The sequence below is a fragment of the Podarcis bocagei genome (genome assembly GCF_964188305.1).
Source record: "Podarcis bocagei genome assembly, chromosome: 14".
In the NCBI taxonomy this organism is placed as follows: domain Eukaryota; kingdom Metazoa; phylum Chordata; class Lepidosauria; order Squamata; family Lacertidae; genus Podarcis; species Podarcis bocagei.
The window spans coordinates 9,893,959-9,910,362 of NC_138139.1; the positions used below are offsets into that span (position 1 = coordinate 9,893,959).

The 16,404-nt window shown below is 41.7% G+C and overlaps 1 protein-coding gene across 4 annotated transcripts; it reads right to left on the bottom strand.

Annotated features, from left to right (window-relative positions):
* Window positions 1-2,330: 2,330 nt before the first annotated feature.
* Window positions 2,331-16,370, bottom strand: TERB2 (telomere repeat binding bouquet formation protein 2). 4 transcript variants are annotated; one of them, XM_081169265.1, is made up of 7 exons: window positions 16,237-16,370; window positions 14,151-14,232; window positions 6,880-7,019; window positions 6,491-6,552; window positions 5,416-5,489; window positions 4,016-4,104; window positions 2,331-2,493 (listed from the first exon to the last, which is right to left on the bottom strand). In XM_081169265.1, the coding sequence occupies exons 1-7, from the start codon at window positions 16,250-16,252 to the stop codon at window positions 2,348-2,350; spliced, it is 609 nt and encodes a 202-aa protein (XP_081025391.1). In that variant the 5' UTR covers window positions 16,253-16,370; the 3' UTR covers window positions 2,331-2,347. The 4 variants fall into 4 exon arrangements, with proteins under 4 accessions (XP_081025391.1, XP_081025390.1, XP_081025392.1 ...); XM_081169264.1 differs by lacking the exon at window positions 16,237-16,370 and adding an exon at window positions 15,763-15,934; XM_081169266.1 differs by lacking the exon at window positions 16,237-16,370 and adding an exon at window positions 15,787-15,932.
* Window positions 16,371-16,404: the final 34 nt, after the last annotated feature.

Sequence of the window (16,404 nt, forward strand, 5' to 3'; positions counted from 1 at the left end):
GCAATAGAAGGGCATCGTTTTTAGAAAACATACACATTAAGAGCAGTAAAGAACACTCGTTAAAATGATCGACCACTTAAGAAAACGGTGAACTTTAAACAAGGTTTGAATGTTTTAAAAGCTGCATAAGCCTGTCAACATTATATTAAAAATAAAACACCTGTTCAAGAGACACCTGAAAATCAAAACTGAGGGTGCCTGCCACATCTCTGCTGGAAGAGTGTTCCACAACATGGGACCAGCAACACTAAATGCCCAACTTCTGGTGAGGCTGGTCAGGCCTCTGTAACACAGGGGACAACTAACAATGCTTATCTCTGTTACCAGATTGAGATTTAAGGGTTCAGGTGGTCCTTAAGGTATCCTGGACCCAAGTTGTCCCAGACTTTGTACAGTGACACAAGGGCCTTGTGTTGGGAAAAAGCACCAATGCAAAAGCCAGCTCCAGATTGCTGGAATGCAAAACAGGATGTTGTGTTTTGCAGATGTACTGCTGGGGAAAAGGTGGAGCCTATTCTCTGTACTGAGCACCGGATGTTAGCTCAGAGTGTCATGTGACCTGTGCTGGAAGTACAGGGGAGGAGTAGTGAGTCTCTTCTGATGGAGACTGAAGGGTGCAGTCACATTTCTATGTACTGTTGAGTGACAGGAATAAACATGTAGAAAGGACTCCTGTCTGTCTCATTTCTCCTCCCTGGGAGAATGCAGGGACGGAGAGAGAAGCAGAAAAGCAGAGGGTGTGTTCTATCTCACGACTAATGAGAAGAATCGCCGGGTTTGTTTACCTAGCCTGCCGGAGGTCGCAGATGGACGGTAAACACAGTATCTCGCTCAATTGCCTCGGGGGAGGCCAGGTACCTCTGACTGTGAGCCAAAATACTAACACCTTGAACCTGGCCCAGCTGCCTATGGGCATATGTTGCCATCTAAAGAGCACTACTTACTACCAAGACCATTAAGTCCAGAGTCTAAAATTCCCAGTGGGTAGCCTTTGACAAAGGAAGTTTTAGAACTGGGTTTCCCACTCCTATGAATTTGAAGAAAAACATGCATGTGTTCAACTTTGCAGCTCAGAGTGGAAATATAGTTCAAACTCAAGCATACATAAAGCAAAGAGTTGTCAAACTGTGGTCTGCAGACCACTGGAAGTCCATGAACTCCATTCAGGCAATCTTCAGAAAGGCTAAACTAAAGCTGAATATCCATTCTTTATCCTGCTTATGTTTTTTATGACTACAGAAATTGAGTCTGATTTTTTTAAAACCTGGGGTAGATTTATCAAACAGGCTAATTACAACCATGTAGACCATGGGTAGGCAAACTAAGGCCCAGGGGCCGGATCCGGCCCAATCGCCTTCTAAATCCGGCCTCCAGATGGTCCGGGAATCAGTGTGTTTTTACATGAGTAGAATGTGTCCTTTTATTTAAAATGCATCTCTGGGCTGCCTGGTGTTTTTACATGAGTAGAATATGTGCTTTTGTTTAAAATGCATCTCTGGGTTATTTGTGGGGCATAGGATTTTTTTATTATTATTTTTCAAAATATAGTCCAGCCCCTCACAAGGTCTGAGGGACAGTGGACCGGCCCCCTGCTGAAAAAGTTTGCTGACCCCTGATGTAGACAGTGTGACAAACTTACATCCATGAGCAGCTCTGATTCCACAGTAAACTTCAATCTGTAAGCACCACATGTGGCAGTGGATCTACAGGATCTGAGACAGAGACCTTTTCCCAGCCCTAGTGAAAGGTGCCAAGGTGCAAACTTTTCACACTCTCTATGGAAAGTATGTGTTCTCCTATCACATTTGGATGTGTTGTCAACGGCATATTTCTACCTCACAAGCTGTACCAGGAACAAGAACGTAAGGGCCTGCTGGATCAGGCTGCTGGCCCATCTAGTCAACCAGCCTGTTCTCAAAGTGGCCAACTAGATGGAAGTGGGAAGCCTGAAAGCAGGACCTAAGATTGGGCTGCTAAAACTTATCACCCTGCAATTCAGAATGCTTCTCCTTGTATTATAGATGACCTTTGCAAGCAACCAAAGCAGCTTCATTGAAAAATAGACACACACATCTGTGCAGAAGTAGTAATACTGAAACCATTGCTATTTGGCTTAAGTTCTAGTAATAGAACAGAAATCAAACAAAATCTTTGTAGTTCTGAAATTATAAATTATTTACAGAATTTAACTGTTCAAATTATAAGGTATCGTGCAGGACAAAATGTTCTAATGTAAATTTGGCAATCCTTTCAGGATAAAATTCAGAGTAAAGCACATCTGGCAAAATTAAGAATGAGGATCACAAGGAAGAATATTCAGAGGCAGGGAGTGTTTGTTAAATGTTACTTATAACTTCCGTTTTAATTTTGATTTCCGATCAGAGAAAATACTTGTTTCATTTGGAATCCAGTATGCCAAGTAATCAGAGCAGCCAGGAATGAAATCCTGTATTTCTCCAAGGAATTTGTTCATCTCTTTAGCAGAAGGATAACCTGTGAAGTAAAGGTTAAAAGGTACACATTTCACAATCTCAATATTGTTTTAAAAAACACAGAAAGAAATGTAGCAAAGCACAGAAAGAAATATTGGAAGGCCTTAAAAATTGCTTAATTACAAAGCAATTTTTTTTGTTGGCTGGGGAACCCTTGTGTTTCCACTAATGGGACACAATTAGCAACTTGAGAGAAGGTGATTTAAACAGCACAGAGGAACAGGGAAAGAGTTTTTAAAAAGTCCTCCACTAGCCCATCAACCCAATCCTACACACACCTGCTCTTAAAATAATGAAATTTTCTGAGAGAGACAGAAAATTCAGGGACAACTCTCTAGTGTCATATTTCATTTTGTCCTGAACCCCATATGGGACAGCTGCATATTCCTGCACTGCAGGGGGTTGGACTAGATGATCTGGCTGGGTCCCTTCCAACTCTACAGTTCTATGATCTGATGTCATAACCCAAGGACAGGAATATGAAGAGAGAGAGAAATCATTAATTTAAATTGTGTCTATTTGCATGAATAAATGTAATATTATTTTGATGCAGCTTTTTAAAAACTATTAAAACTGGATGAAAAGGATTGCTTCTGGATTGTAAATCCAATTCAATTTTAATATCTGAAATCAATAACAAATTCACTTCAGCCCTGTCAGAAACTGTTGGCAAAACAGATGAAATGAAATGAATTGAATCAGACTAATTAAACCCACACTTCACAGTTTAAACCACTTCACTGAGGTCCAGTCTTGTCACTAGAGATAGAGGTTGCCTCTGTGGCATGGAGTGCCTTTCACCAGAAATGTCTGGCTTGCCAGCTATGACCACTTCTGGACAGCAGTAATCTGGCTAGAGTAATGGTTGGATTATTGCAATCTGAGTTATGTGGGACCACCCTTGCAGGAGGTTTGGGAGCTTCAGTTAGTAGAAAATTCACCCACATTACACCAATTCTAAAAAGATTAAATCTTCGCCTTTGCTCCTGGGGCCAATTCAAGATGCTGAACTTTACCTAACTAAACTGAGACCTGAGTTCCTAAAGAAGTAGCTATCACAAAGGACTCTGGTCTCCTGCCATTTCTCTAAGCCAGGCTGTCACATATCTCCCACCAGTTCTATTCAAATGCACTTAAGGATGCATGCCTGTAGTGCAGTTTGTGGAGGGTGTTGGGAATTGTAGTTCTGTGAGCCATTAAGCATAGTTCTCAGAATTCTTTGGGAGAAAGAATGTCCCTTCAATTTGCTTTAAATGTATGGTGTATACTGTGTACAGAGCCTGTGTCTCTAGGAAAACCACAGCTGTTGAACCAGGGGTTTCAATAGATTTTAAACTTATCTAACTGAGCAAGTTATAGTCTGCCATTCATTGATGAAGATCAGATGAAAATTTGCTGCTTTTAATCTTTGTTTTGTGTTTTATTGTATTGGCTTTATGCTGTACTTAAAACTGAGGTCATGTGCATGACCTGTAGTGATAAATCCTAATAGTGATAAATCCTAAACTACGCTTTGTTCTTACCTATCACCATATTGCTTGCTGGATAATCTTGTAGTGGAATATATGCCATCTTCACTGTTTCTACTGTCCCTGGGATTTGATTGTCTTCACTGTAATTTCAGACAGAAATTTTGCTATTATTTACACTTTCAAAAGCCTTTTGTTTTTTACAACAAGCAATATAACACCAGAGAAGTATTTTAATTCCAGATTATTATTTTTGTTTTCCATCAGCTTGCTACTCAAGGGACAAGAATCTGCCCTGAAGAAGGAGATTTACAAGAGCATAATTTTTAACTTTTGCTGCTTTGTATTATCTAGACCCAGCCTCCAGCTATGATTCATCAGACATTTATATTAATGAAGCAAACAGGTTCAAACTGTTAAAAGGCATCCTCTCTTCATAAAGATTCTTGGAACTGTCAATTCCCTGGAATTACTTTGGTTGGAAGTCATGGGAGCTTACTGTGAACAGGTTGTGACTTCATATGGAACATACACTGAAAGCCCATAATTTCCCCAACAAATCCTGGAAACTGTGGTTTGTTAAGAGGGCTTTGAATTGTAGCTCTGATGTAAACCGCAGTTCCTATGAGTCTTTTGGGCAGTCACATGCCAATATATATCGCTGGTGTACACAACCAGCAATATATTCTAAATATGTTGCCAGAAACAGATTTTTTAACTTACAGGATTTCCCCCAGAATGGGAAAATCAAGATGAAGTGGGGGAGCATACAAGCTGGCATTTTGATGCCAATAACATCTTGCAGACACAGAAAAACAACAAACAACAAACCTGCATTCATGAGGAGCACTATTCCCACAAACAAAACCTGTCCAGAAGCACCATATGATAAAGTGGAATAAAACCAATATAACTGACTTCTTGTAGAAGTCCTGTATGACTTCTACTATGCAGTGCCCTGAGACCTCCAGGCAGTATATAAATTCAATAAATAAATAAAATAATAGGCCAAGGCAATGGAACAAGATGCATTAAGTAACCTGATGTAGACATCTTTTCTGGCTGTGGGAGCTCAGTTGAGCAGACTAACTTTCTTTGGTTCAAATTACTTCCCTTCTGTGAGGGGAGCTAATTAATGCTTTCATATCGGGTATCCAAGCTCAACTTAGAGTAGACCCACTGAAATTAATAGACTTAAGTTAATCATGTTCCTTAATTCCAGTGTTGATTAACTCTGGATACAACTCAAAATCTGGGCACTGTTGATAAAATTACTGTTGGTGGAGTGGTAATGATATCGGACATTTACAATAAAAAATTAAGAATTGAGAACTAGCTGTGGGAAGTGACTTTAGCTAATCCATACTATCACTGAACACATGCCACCACCAGTGTATTTTAGCTACTGCATAAAACTACAGAACTCCAAAAATATCATCCGATACAAAATATACCTTTTCTCCAACCCTTTCTTGGCCTTTATCTCTTCTTCTACCCTGTGGCACTTTACGTCAACAGGTTGACTGGGCTGTGGGTATAAAAAAATGGCCATAGCTGAAACTGGGCACAGGACTCAATGTAGCAATGCAGTTTTATAAAAGAGATAGGAATTGGCTCCAAAAATATTAAAAGTATTATTAATTATTGCCACCAATCCATGCATTATTCAGTGCTGAGCTACATAACACCGGAGTCAAGCTCAGACTTTCACTCCTGTGTGGAGAGTCATTGGTACTGAGTTTTTCCTCCTACGGACAAGACTCACATCCTTATTAGGCAATTAGCATGGAGGTGGATGGGTGGGAACAGAGAAAGAAATGGGCAGAAGGAGAGAGAGTATTGGCAGTAAAGCAGAGGGAGGGGTAAGCATGCAGAGAGATAAGCTTTGGAGGCTGGTCAGTTAGAGAGAATGGGGCATTACCCCACCTACCTCAGCCAGGCCCCATCTGCCTGCCTTCCGACTTAATGTCAGGGCTGCCCTTATATAAGTGAGCAGGGAGGAGGATGGGGTCAAAACTAGCAGTCCATCTGTCATTGGTTCTGGCTACACCTCTGGCCTCCCTGCCTTTTGTCCCACCAGCTCCAAGGGTCATCAACCCCCACAATAAAATATTTGAAGGGGCTGGGCCCCCACAAGGTTGATGGGCATTCCCATTCAAATGATGGGACCCTTGGAGCTGGTGCACTTCATCATGTGATTGTTTATTCAGGGTGGGGCTTACCCAGGCCCCACAATATTTTTTTCAAGTTGGTACCCTGGTCATCAGCCATCACAGGAGACAGGCAAAGGGAGGAGCAGATAGAGACAGGCAGAGAAGCACAGAGGGAAAGACAGGCAGCTCTGAAGGAAGAAAACTACATACCAAGTTCATGCTTTCAGCAAATTTCAGTTATTTCATTTTGGAGTACTATTCCATACTGTACATACAAATGCTGTATGTGGAAATCTAAAATAAAAAAGTTACAGACCAAAACAGACAACTAAATTAAAATAAAAATTATGTAACGTACATTCGATAGTCTTCTTACCTGCAACTTCAGAGGGTTGGAAATCTGCTCCCATATAAAGCTGCCATTTCCCCCCCTAATTTCTGTAGGGATTGCAAAAGAAAAGAGAATCAGGCTTTCCGTGCAGCTTTATCAGATGATGCAGTGTAATGGCCATCACTCACTAACAATGTTTGCTGCTGAAGTGCTTCAAGGACCCATTTTAGTTAGGCAAAAGCACTTGAGGCAGGTGCTCAGCTGCGTTGGTGACGGATGTGTGGCCTGGTGAGAGTGCCAAGGGTTGGACAGAGAAAACTGAAGGACTGCTTTTCACCCACCATGCCCAAGGACTGCTTTTCACTCACCATTCACCCCATCTTAAATAACAAGTGTAATATTGAAATGGGGGAAAAATACTCGTGCCCACACACCTTGCTGCAAGCAGGCAGGTAGAAGGAGGAAGTGTCCTAATGCTGTTGAGTTTTTTGTTTCAGAGTTGACACATGCCGTAAGATAAGAAGAATGAAAAACAGTGACTCTGTCTTCTAGATAATCTAAACTCTGGTGTATTCTAGAGGAAGAGGAAGGGTGTTACAGAAATGAATATGAAACATCCAAACAATTGCTTTAATTACAGCTTTCAATTACGGTAACTCTTAAGCAGGATGAATTCCTCCAAAGATCAGCCAAGGTAGAGGATTTGGAGGCATCCTTAAATGGAATTACTGTAGTTTATTTGTTGCTATATTTTTTACCACCACAAGGGGGTGCTGCTAGGATATTTTGCCTTGGCAGCAAAATGCCTTAGATCAGGAGTTCCCAAACTGTGGTCCATGAACTTCATTCAGGTGTTCTGCAGCCCATATGTGGATTTGTGGTTGGAGACCAGCACATTAAAGATTCATTTTGAGTTTTAATTGCATTTTCATTGTTTATTTCCCACATTGTATTTAACAGTTTTCCAATTTGAAGATAATGGAATTCAAATTGTAATACTATAAAATACATAAAACGATATAGCATCTAGCACAGGTAGCACATGACAATTGCTACAGTAATCCAGAAAAATCATTAAGTGGTCCACTAAAAGCCTCAGCAATTTTCATGTGCTAGTGGGGAGGGGGAGAGTTTGGGAACCACAGCCTTACATCATCTCCATTCTCAGGTATATAGGCAATATACGGACGGAGGTAGCAGCCTAATTAGAGCCTCCGACTTCAATTAAGCGTTTTATTAGTTTTATCAGTTTTAGCATCTTCAAGACCTCAAAACTACACCTCAAGGACCTTAAGGACTATTGGCGGTCTGTCTTGTCACCTTGTTTTAACTAGCTTATCCTTTTATTGCTTTATTGTTCTACCTTTATAGTTCTACCATCTACCGTCGCACTGTTTATTGATACGGCTACACTGACTCATAACCTTGGGGCTCCCGGACGACGGATCGGCTTGAAATACAGCCAAAGAAGCTGAGGAAACCGCTGAACTCCTTTAAGCCTAACTTCAATAGGATAAGATAAGTCCAAGAATTCCCCCATGAATTTCCTCACAAATACCCTCCCGCCCCAAGCTAAGGCTTAAGGAGGGAAGGGTAGGGAGACTCCCTGGTCCAACAGCCTGGATGCGGGTGTTCAATTTTACCTCTACCCTTATTTCCACAATAAACTTCCCAATAAAGGAAGCTTTCAACTTAGGGAATGGTGTTCACCAGACAGAGCTATAAAGAGCTGGGAATCCCCCTCACCAAAGCGGCTGAACCCCCTACAAGAGGAGGACAGGTGAAAATCTCACACTACTTTAAACCAAAAACAGATAAAATAAGTAATCCTGAGAAACGTCACCCCCACGAATGGTCCATAGACCGCACTAGGTACGGGGAGCTCATGGAAACAGATGAGGAAGGGGTGGGAGTCAATCTGGCAACGGAAATAAAACAAGTCACTATAGAAAATGAAACTTTAGTGAATCAATCGGGGCTGGAGCAGGAGCAGGAACAAGAGTCACAAGAGGAAAACTCAGTAATTAAGACAAACTAGCCCTCCCAAAGTTCCAGACCCGGGGAGAAGATGGGGTTATACACTGTGACGAATGAAGACTTGGAGGACACAAGAGCCCAATATCTGGACTTGGAATGCTTCCCTTACATACTAACAGGGCTATATAAGGATCTGTTAAATGAGCAGAAGTTGCAGATAGGCAGAGAACTGGGACACATCAAAGACTTCCTCTCAGAATGCTTGGGCCTACTAACTGCCCTAACTGAAATAACTAGAAGAATAGACAACTTGCATACACCCAAAGTTCTCTCTAGTACACCAAACGATAACAGCATTAAGGAAAATAAAAGCCAACATGATGCGGAAAAAAGGAAAAACATCTAGGGTCAAACTAAACCAAAAGGGAAACTTAGTCGACCTTAAGAAACCCCTCTTAAAGGGGAAGTGTCCCAGGAATAAAGAGAAGAAGCCCAAGAATGTAAAAATGGGAAGGAAGAAAAAGCTCCCATCCCAAACAAAGGAAACGAACCTCACAAGACTATTTAAGCTATTAGAGAACTCAAATTCAACGAGCCCAGCTAACCCAGTTCTGCCTCCCTTTGATAAAAGCCGAAGCCCAAGCTCAAATAATAACCCCCATAAGGCTAGACTCTCCAATTCAACAGAGGAACTCCATAAGCCTGGGCTTCACAATACAACAGAGCAAGTAGCGCTCCCGAATGGATCCGCGAGAAATTCAAGGGAAAACTCGATCCCTAAGCAAGAAACTCCTTCTAAAACAATATACTCTCGCAGAAACCTAATTCTAAACAAACAAAAACTTATCATCTTACCCGTATACATGCACAAAGATCTCCTTTCCCCAGCACAACAGAGAATCTATATTCTCAAGAAAACTGAATTAGCCGTTAGAGGGTTAGTCCCAGCAGAAAACATCATCAATGTTAAATTTCTGCCATCAGACAAGAACCTAAACAGAGTTGTGGTAACATTCAGAGACTGGCACACAACCAAACTAGTTTCAGACAATAAGGACAAGCTGCAAAGGGTTGGATTGCAGGTGACTCGCCTATTCGAAGACTCCGGAACTCCCACTCCTCTCATCAAAACAATCAAGACTGATAAGCTAAAAACAAGGCAGACAAAGTCTACGATGGACGAGAACTATAAGATGCTTCAACTAGAGGCAGATAAAGCCCCAAACCAGCTGGCTACCACCATCCCCAAATCATGTATCAGGAAATCACGAAAACTCCAGTATAGAGAAGGAAAACCGCTTCATAGCAACTATTGAACAAATACATAAAGCTCAGGATGCTCTAATTGAAAGATTAGCATCTATAAGGAAATCTATTACCCTCCTAGCCACACCTGTCACCAGGGAATTTAACTATGCAACTCATACCACAAAACCTTTATCCAACAGTGAGTGGACACTACGGCTATTCCTATCACCAGAGGAACTGGGACCTACGGAACCACCCATAACAAAGAAAACAATAATACATCAAGCTGAAATAGCGGTTCCACTAGGCAAGAACGCTTCAATCTTTGTGGACAACCTAGGAACCCTAGATACCATTCACACGGAGGACTGAAATAAGGACACGGGGGAAGGACGCTCCTCCGGGACATTAAAATATGTCCAAGTACACACCGTGCCAAAATGTCCTATTATACACCCCAAAAGGGACATAATGAACGATAAATCTCAAACTGGCCATAAATCTAGGTTAGATTGTCCCTTGAGATGTCTGCCAATCAAAAAACATAAGTTGGCCATCTGTACGTGGAACATTGCAGGGTGGGGAGCTAAAAGTAAAGATCCCAATCTAATGGACTTCCTCACTAAATTTGACATCCTGTTCATCCAGGAAACCTGGTCGATAGACGAGCTCTACTTGGATAATTACCACTCGTGTACAAAAAGAGCAACACCTAGCCAAAGAGGGGGCAGACCCAAAGGAGGCTTAGCCTTACTGTTTTCAACGCAGATACAAGCTAATATTACCCAACTACCCTCCAATGATGAATGGTCTGTAGCAGCAGTATTAGATTTTGGACAAGTCAAACTGTTATGTATAAACTTATACTTACCCACATGCCGACGGCAGACACAAGTAGAACAACTATGGAAAGAAGTGGAAGCCTACGTGGTGCAATGGAGGAGACAACACCCATCAGCCATGATATTGCTAGCTGGTGACTTAAACGCAAGAGTAGGCCCCAACGACAACGCCTTATACCCACATTTTCATCATTGGCCTCCAGAAACGGAAACTATTCCTCCCCTAATGACAAGATCATCCTACGATAAGACATGCAACATGGGAGGACTACATCTAGCACAGATGGCCTACAGACAGAACCTACACCTATTGAATGGGGCTATACAAGGAGATTATCCCGGTCAATACACCTATTGGTCAGGACACAAATTGTCAGTGATAGACTATTGCATTGTTTCCCAGGATTTGATCCCTAGGATATCAAAATTCACCATCACAGCAAGAGCTGAAAGTGACCACCTACCTTTATCCCTCGTGTGTGCTCTACCCTTTGATCTGCCCAAACCACAACACAGATATCAACCAGAGTTAACACCCGGAACAGGCCTCAAGAAAATCAGATGGAATGGACAAGTGAGCGAGCGAATATCTAACTGGTACAAATCTGAGGAGAGCTACCGTCTCTCAACAGCAATCATGGAAGGGTGCTTAGAAACAGAGGAGAGCGCCCCGAACATGATGACAACATATGAAATGCTTATACAAAAAATTCAAGAGTTTGTTGTAAAACTGAATTCCAAGTCTCCCTACCATAGGAAAACTTCCAGGGAGTGGTTCGATCAGGAGTGCATAGCCTCTAGGAAATCATTGATCCACTCCTTTATCTGTCATAAGGATAACCCAACAGAGGATAACAGATAAAAGATGCTTGAAGTCAAAAGAAGTTACAAAAAACTCCTGACACAAAAGAAAAGGTACGCAATGAAGCTATTATGGCAGCAACTGATAGAGGCCTCCAATTCCAGTAACCCATCATTATTCTGGAGAATCGTTGCTGTACAACCGGATAGGGGTCTATCACAACTATCCTGCTGTATATCAATGAAAGCCTGGGAAACACATTTCCATAATCTTTACGAGGAATCTAGCGATGAGCCCTATGCATTAGACATATCGGAAGACCAGATACAGCCATGGCCAGCAGTTTCAATAACAGACACCCATCTGCTGATTGACCAACTAAAGAACGGGAAAGCCCCCGGAATTGACTGTATACCAGCGGAACTTCTTAAAACCAACGCGATCTGGTGGGCCCCCCTGTTAGCCTCCCTGTTCACATATATAGATAGAACTGCACAGATTTCATACGACTCGGGGACTTCCATCATTATTCCCATTTACAAAAAAGGCCTGAGGGATGATCCCTCCAACTACAGACCTATAAACCTCCTGAATATAATAAGCAAATTCATCATCATCAACCTTTTATTCGACCGTCAGTCAGAAAAAAGTACAATTGTCAATACACAGTTAAAACATCCAAGAAGATTTTTGAGCTTAGCCAACACTAAAATGGGCTAAACAGATAGCCCCATATCAATACAATCAATTAAAGTCTTGCGACGCTTAAAAGCTAAAAAAAGAAATTTGGCCACCAAGGAAGGTATAGCTCTAGTGACGTTATTCAGCAAGTGTAAAACCTGGTTTTCTCTGGGTAGGGAGCTAAATTGACATAGAAGTGGGTCTATAAAATTTTGTCTAAGCTCTGCATAAGAAGGGCAAGTCAAGAGAATGTGTTCAGTGGACTCAACCACACCCATGGCACAATGACAGGTTCTCTGGGCGTATGGTACTCCCCTGTATCTTCCCCACAATATCGCAGAGTCAAGGACATTTAATCTAGCCGCTGTAAGAAGTCTGCGGTATTCCACATAGTGGATTTCTGCAAGGTAGGGGGCTGGTATGGTCCGATAGATCTGGTCCCCTAGGAACATCCCTGGTTTTACCTGGGCTATGTCCTCTTGTCTGGCAATGTCACTCAGTCAAATTATATGCTAAACACCTCAGCGAGAAACTGTGCGAATGGATAGAAAGAGCGAAGATTCTTGATGATGCACAGGTGGGATTTAGAAAGGGGAGATCCACAATGGATCACTGCTTGACCTTACAGCACCTAGCTGAGAAATACACGCTGCATCATAATCACCACCTATTCGCAGCATTTGTAGATTTTAAAGCAGCCTTTGACTCCATCTCAAGACCCCGACTCTGAGACAAACTCAACAAATCATCCATAGACCGACGTCTTCTGCTATTAATATCCAAACTGTACAACAACACACGACTTCGTATAAGATGTAGCCAAGAAGGTCAACTCTCTAATTCCATTAGAACAACAAAGGGAGTTAAACAAGGATGCATCTTGGCCCCCTTTTTGTTCAACATCTATATAAACTCCCTAACAGACCACCTACAAGGAGCGGATATACACGCCCCGAAATTAGCAGATAAAAAACTGCCTATCCTACTCTATGCAGATGATGCGGTTATATTGTCCCAGACTCAGAAGGGCCTTAAAAGAGCTCTTAACAGCTTATCACAATATTGTAGAGAAGAGAAACTAGTAGTGAACTACCAAAAAACAAAAATCATGGTTTTCTCTAACAAAAGAAAAATATATAGATGGAAATTAGACAATCAGGAGATTGAACAAGTGACATGCTTTAAATACCTAGGAGTTATATTCCAAGCATCAAGGAAGAAGACTGCCCTCATAAATTACAATTCCTCTACAGCACAAAAAAGTACAACAGCAATTCTAAGATACCATCGTACAATGGGAGGAAATTTTATTTCTGCCACAATTAAATTATTTGCTGCAAAACCAACAGCACAAATACTATACGGCGCACCACTCGTCTCCCTCTTTAACGCTTTAACGCTCTCCCTTCAGCTCTTCTAGAGGGAAGATACAACCAAATACCGATTGAACAAAGATTATGTCCCTGTAACAGCAACGAAATAGAAACCATCGGGCATGTCATCTTATATTGCCCATTATATCGAGACTCAAGAAAAGAGCTGATCGAGCCGATTCTGAGGAAAATGCCTCGTAGTACAGATGACACCTATATCAGACACCTCTTAGCTGACAAAGACCCCGAAATCAACAGGGCTGTGGCGAAGTACTGTTACATTGCAACAAGAATAAGACGAGCAATGATGACAGCAACGGAGTTCAAATTGCAAACATCGAAGGAACGATAATAAACAGTAATGACATTTGAATTGAATTCTCAAAACCTTAAAAGTCGAAACCTGGTCATAAACATAAGTACCAACTTTGTGATTTGGCCATATCTCCACTGTTATCTGTAGTACAATAGTACTCATATTGCCAATTTTATTTTATTTTATAAATTGCTTGTTGGTCATTGACCGTATTAAAGATATTTGATTTTGAGGCAATATAATCCACAATATATGCATATCCTCCATCCCCAAGCTATTAAATATCTGTGAGATACCTCTTGCATTTCCAATACAGAAAGATATTTTAAAGCTGATTTACATCCCAACACTTCTCCTTCCAGAAATTAAGCAGTAGAAGCAGAAGCTTCTAGTGTACAATGCCCAGACTTCAGACCATGTATGGTATTGATAAAAACTGAGCTATAAAGCTAGCTACAAAATATACCTTTTTGTGTCAGGGTGGGAAGCATCACTGCTGAACAGATAATCAGCAGCATCCTGGTTTGTGATCACTCCTCCTTCAGCAACTGCAGAAAAATGCCACAAGGGAATAATCTTTCTTCTTCAAAATATACTTACTCTTTGAAATATGGGTTTTGAAATTTGCAAACATGCATCCCTTGCATTGAACTGTTGTTGTTTACTAATTCTTTATTAAACTTTTTTGAAGATGCAAATTAAAAATGAAGCCAATCAGAATCAAGGGGTGCGTTGTTAGCATAACAGGCTTAAGGCAGCTTAATAACGAAACATAATGGTATTCTTAATACTTTCTCCTTTGTGTTATCTTTACAGGAATTTCTTTACAGGGCATTTCTTGACAGAGTGCAAGGTGAAGGGATAACTCAAAAGTTATTGAGGGTTGCGGAGCCAACATTATTCTTTGCACTGGTATAGTCTCTCTTGCCTCCTTGCTAGGAGGGGAGATAACTCGGCTGCAACAGAAAAATAATAATGATCTGCCATGCTTTTTTGGCCTCCTGCCTCCATCCATTCATCTCTGACCGATCATAGACTTAGGGGACTCAGTCCCTTGGGCAGCAAAAGCCAACCACCCCTATTTTTTCTATACCATAATAATAATAATAATAATAATAATAATAATAATAATAATAATAATAATAATAATAATAATAATAATTTATTATTTATACCCCGCCCATCTGGCTGGGCCTCCCCAGCCACTCTGGGCGGCTTCCATAAAAACCAAAAATACAGTAAAATATCACGTTAAAAACTTCCCTGAACAGGGCTGCCTTAAGATGTCTTCTGAATGTCAGGTAGTTGTTTATCGCTTTGACATCTGGTGGGAGGGCGTTCCACAGGGCGGGCACCACCACCGAGAAGGCCCTCTGCCTGGTTCCCTGTAGCTTTGCTTCTCGCAGGGAGGGAACCACCAGAAGGCCCTCGGCGCTGGACCTCAATACCAATAGATAGATAGAAAGATAGATAAATATTTGCTGTGCTGGAGCTCTCCGTCCCTTCAAAGCTAGCTGCTCCCACCAACCCCTCTCGATCCCATCTCCCATAGGAGCCAAAATAAAATATTTGAGGGGGCTGCCCCCTCCCCCCAAAAAGTATGTGGGCATTGTCATTTCAAATGATGCGAGTGCTCTGTGACATGGGATCGATTTTGCAAGTCGGGGCTTACTTGTCCCCCCACAAAAAAACCCCATTTTATTCAATTTGGCACCCCTGCCCTCAATGAAAACACTGAATTTTACTTTCACCCTCAACCTTCTCCTCAGGCTGAGGGATATAAGATCTCCCCCTTTCCTTCCTCAGTGTCGTGATTTCCCCTCACCCCAAAGGCCACGGAGCTCATGGCTGACGCTTTGAGAAAACCAGGCGCTGCAGCCCCTGAACATCCTCTTGTGAGGTAAATGGTGGCCCTGACAGGCCTCCACTTTCCCGCCTTTTTTTTTTGATACAGTGAAACCGAAATCCTGCAGAGCAAAGGAGGGAGGAATATGTCTCCACCCGCTTCCCACAACTACGTTTGACCAATATGTGCACACGTTTTCCACAGTGTAATGAACACAAACGAGAGAACCCACACAAAAAAACATGCTTTTCCTCACAGGAATTCATGGCGTTTTGCACACAGAGGGTGTCCGAGGCAGTCTCTCCCCCCACCCCAATAAAGGCTATTTTGATGCTACTGACTTTGCAGCGTTCCTGTCATAATTTAAATCAATTAATCGTGAACAAGGCCAAATCTAGGTTTTGAAGGCTTGTGCGCAAAGTCTCCATTGCTAGGCCCCGACCCCGATGGTGGGCCTTGCTGGGACTGCACAGCTATGGCAGGTTGCAATTGTGTGAAAGAGGATTTCTGATATATTTCGGCTGCTAGTGCCCGTCTTGGTAGCATAAAGGGCAATAAAACGGAAAGCCTACTTGAAAACATCTTACAACATGGGGTCATAGTGAAATTAGGGACTTGATTTTCCATTGACAGTTATGTACATCTATCACAATAAGGGATGGATGAATCTGCCAGTTTCCCCAGTTTCTCATTTTTCCAATCTTACATTCAGTTTTCCACATTTTCGCAGGAAATCGCAAAAAATGTTTTGGTTTTTTTATTTAAAAAAATCCTTATAGAAATTGATCAGCATTTTTGTATGACTTTCTCCTTAAAAATAGTACCCTTCAACCCCAGCTAGCACTGCAGTAGGGTAGTGTAATGAGTGCAAAAC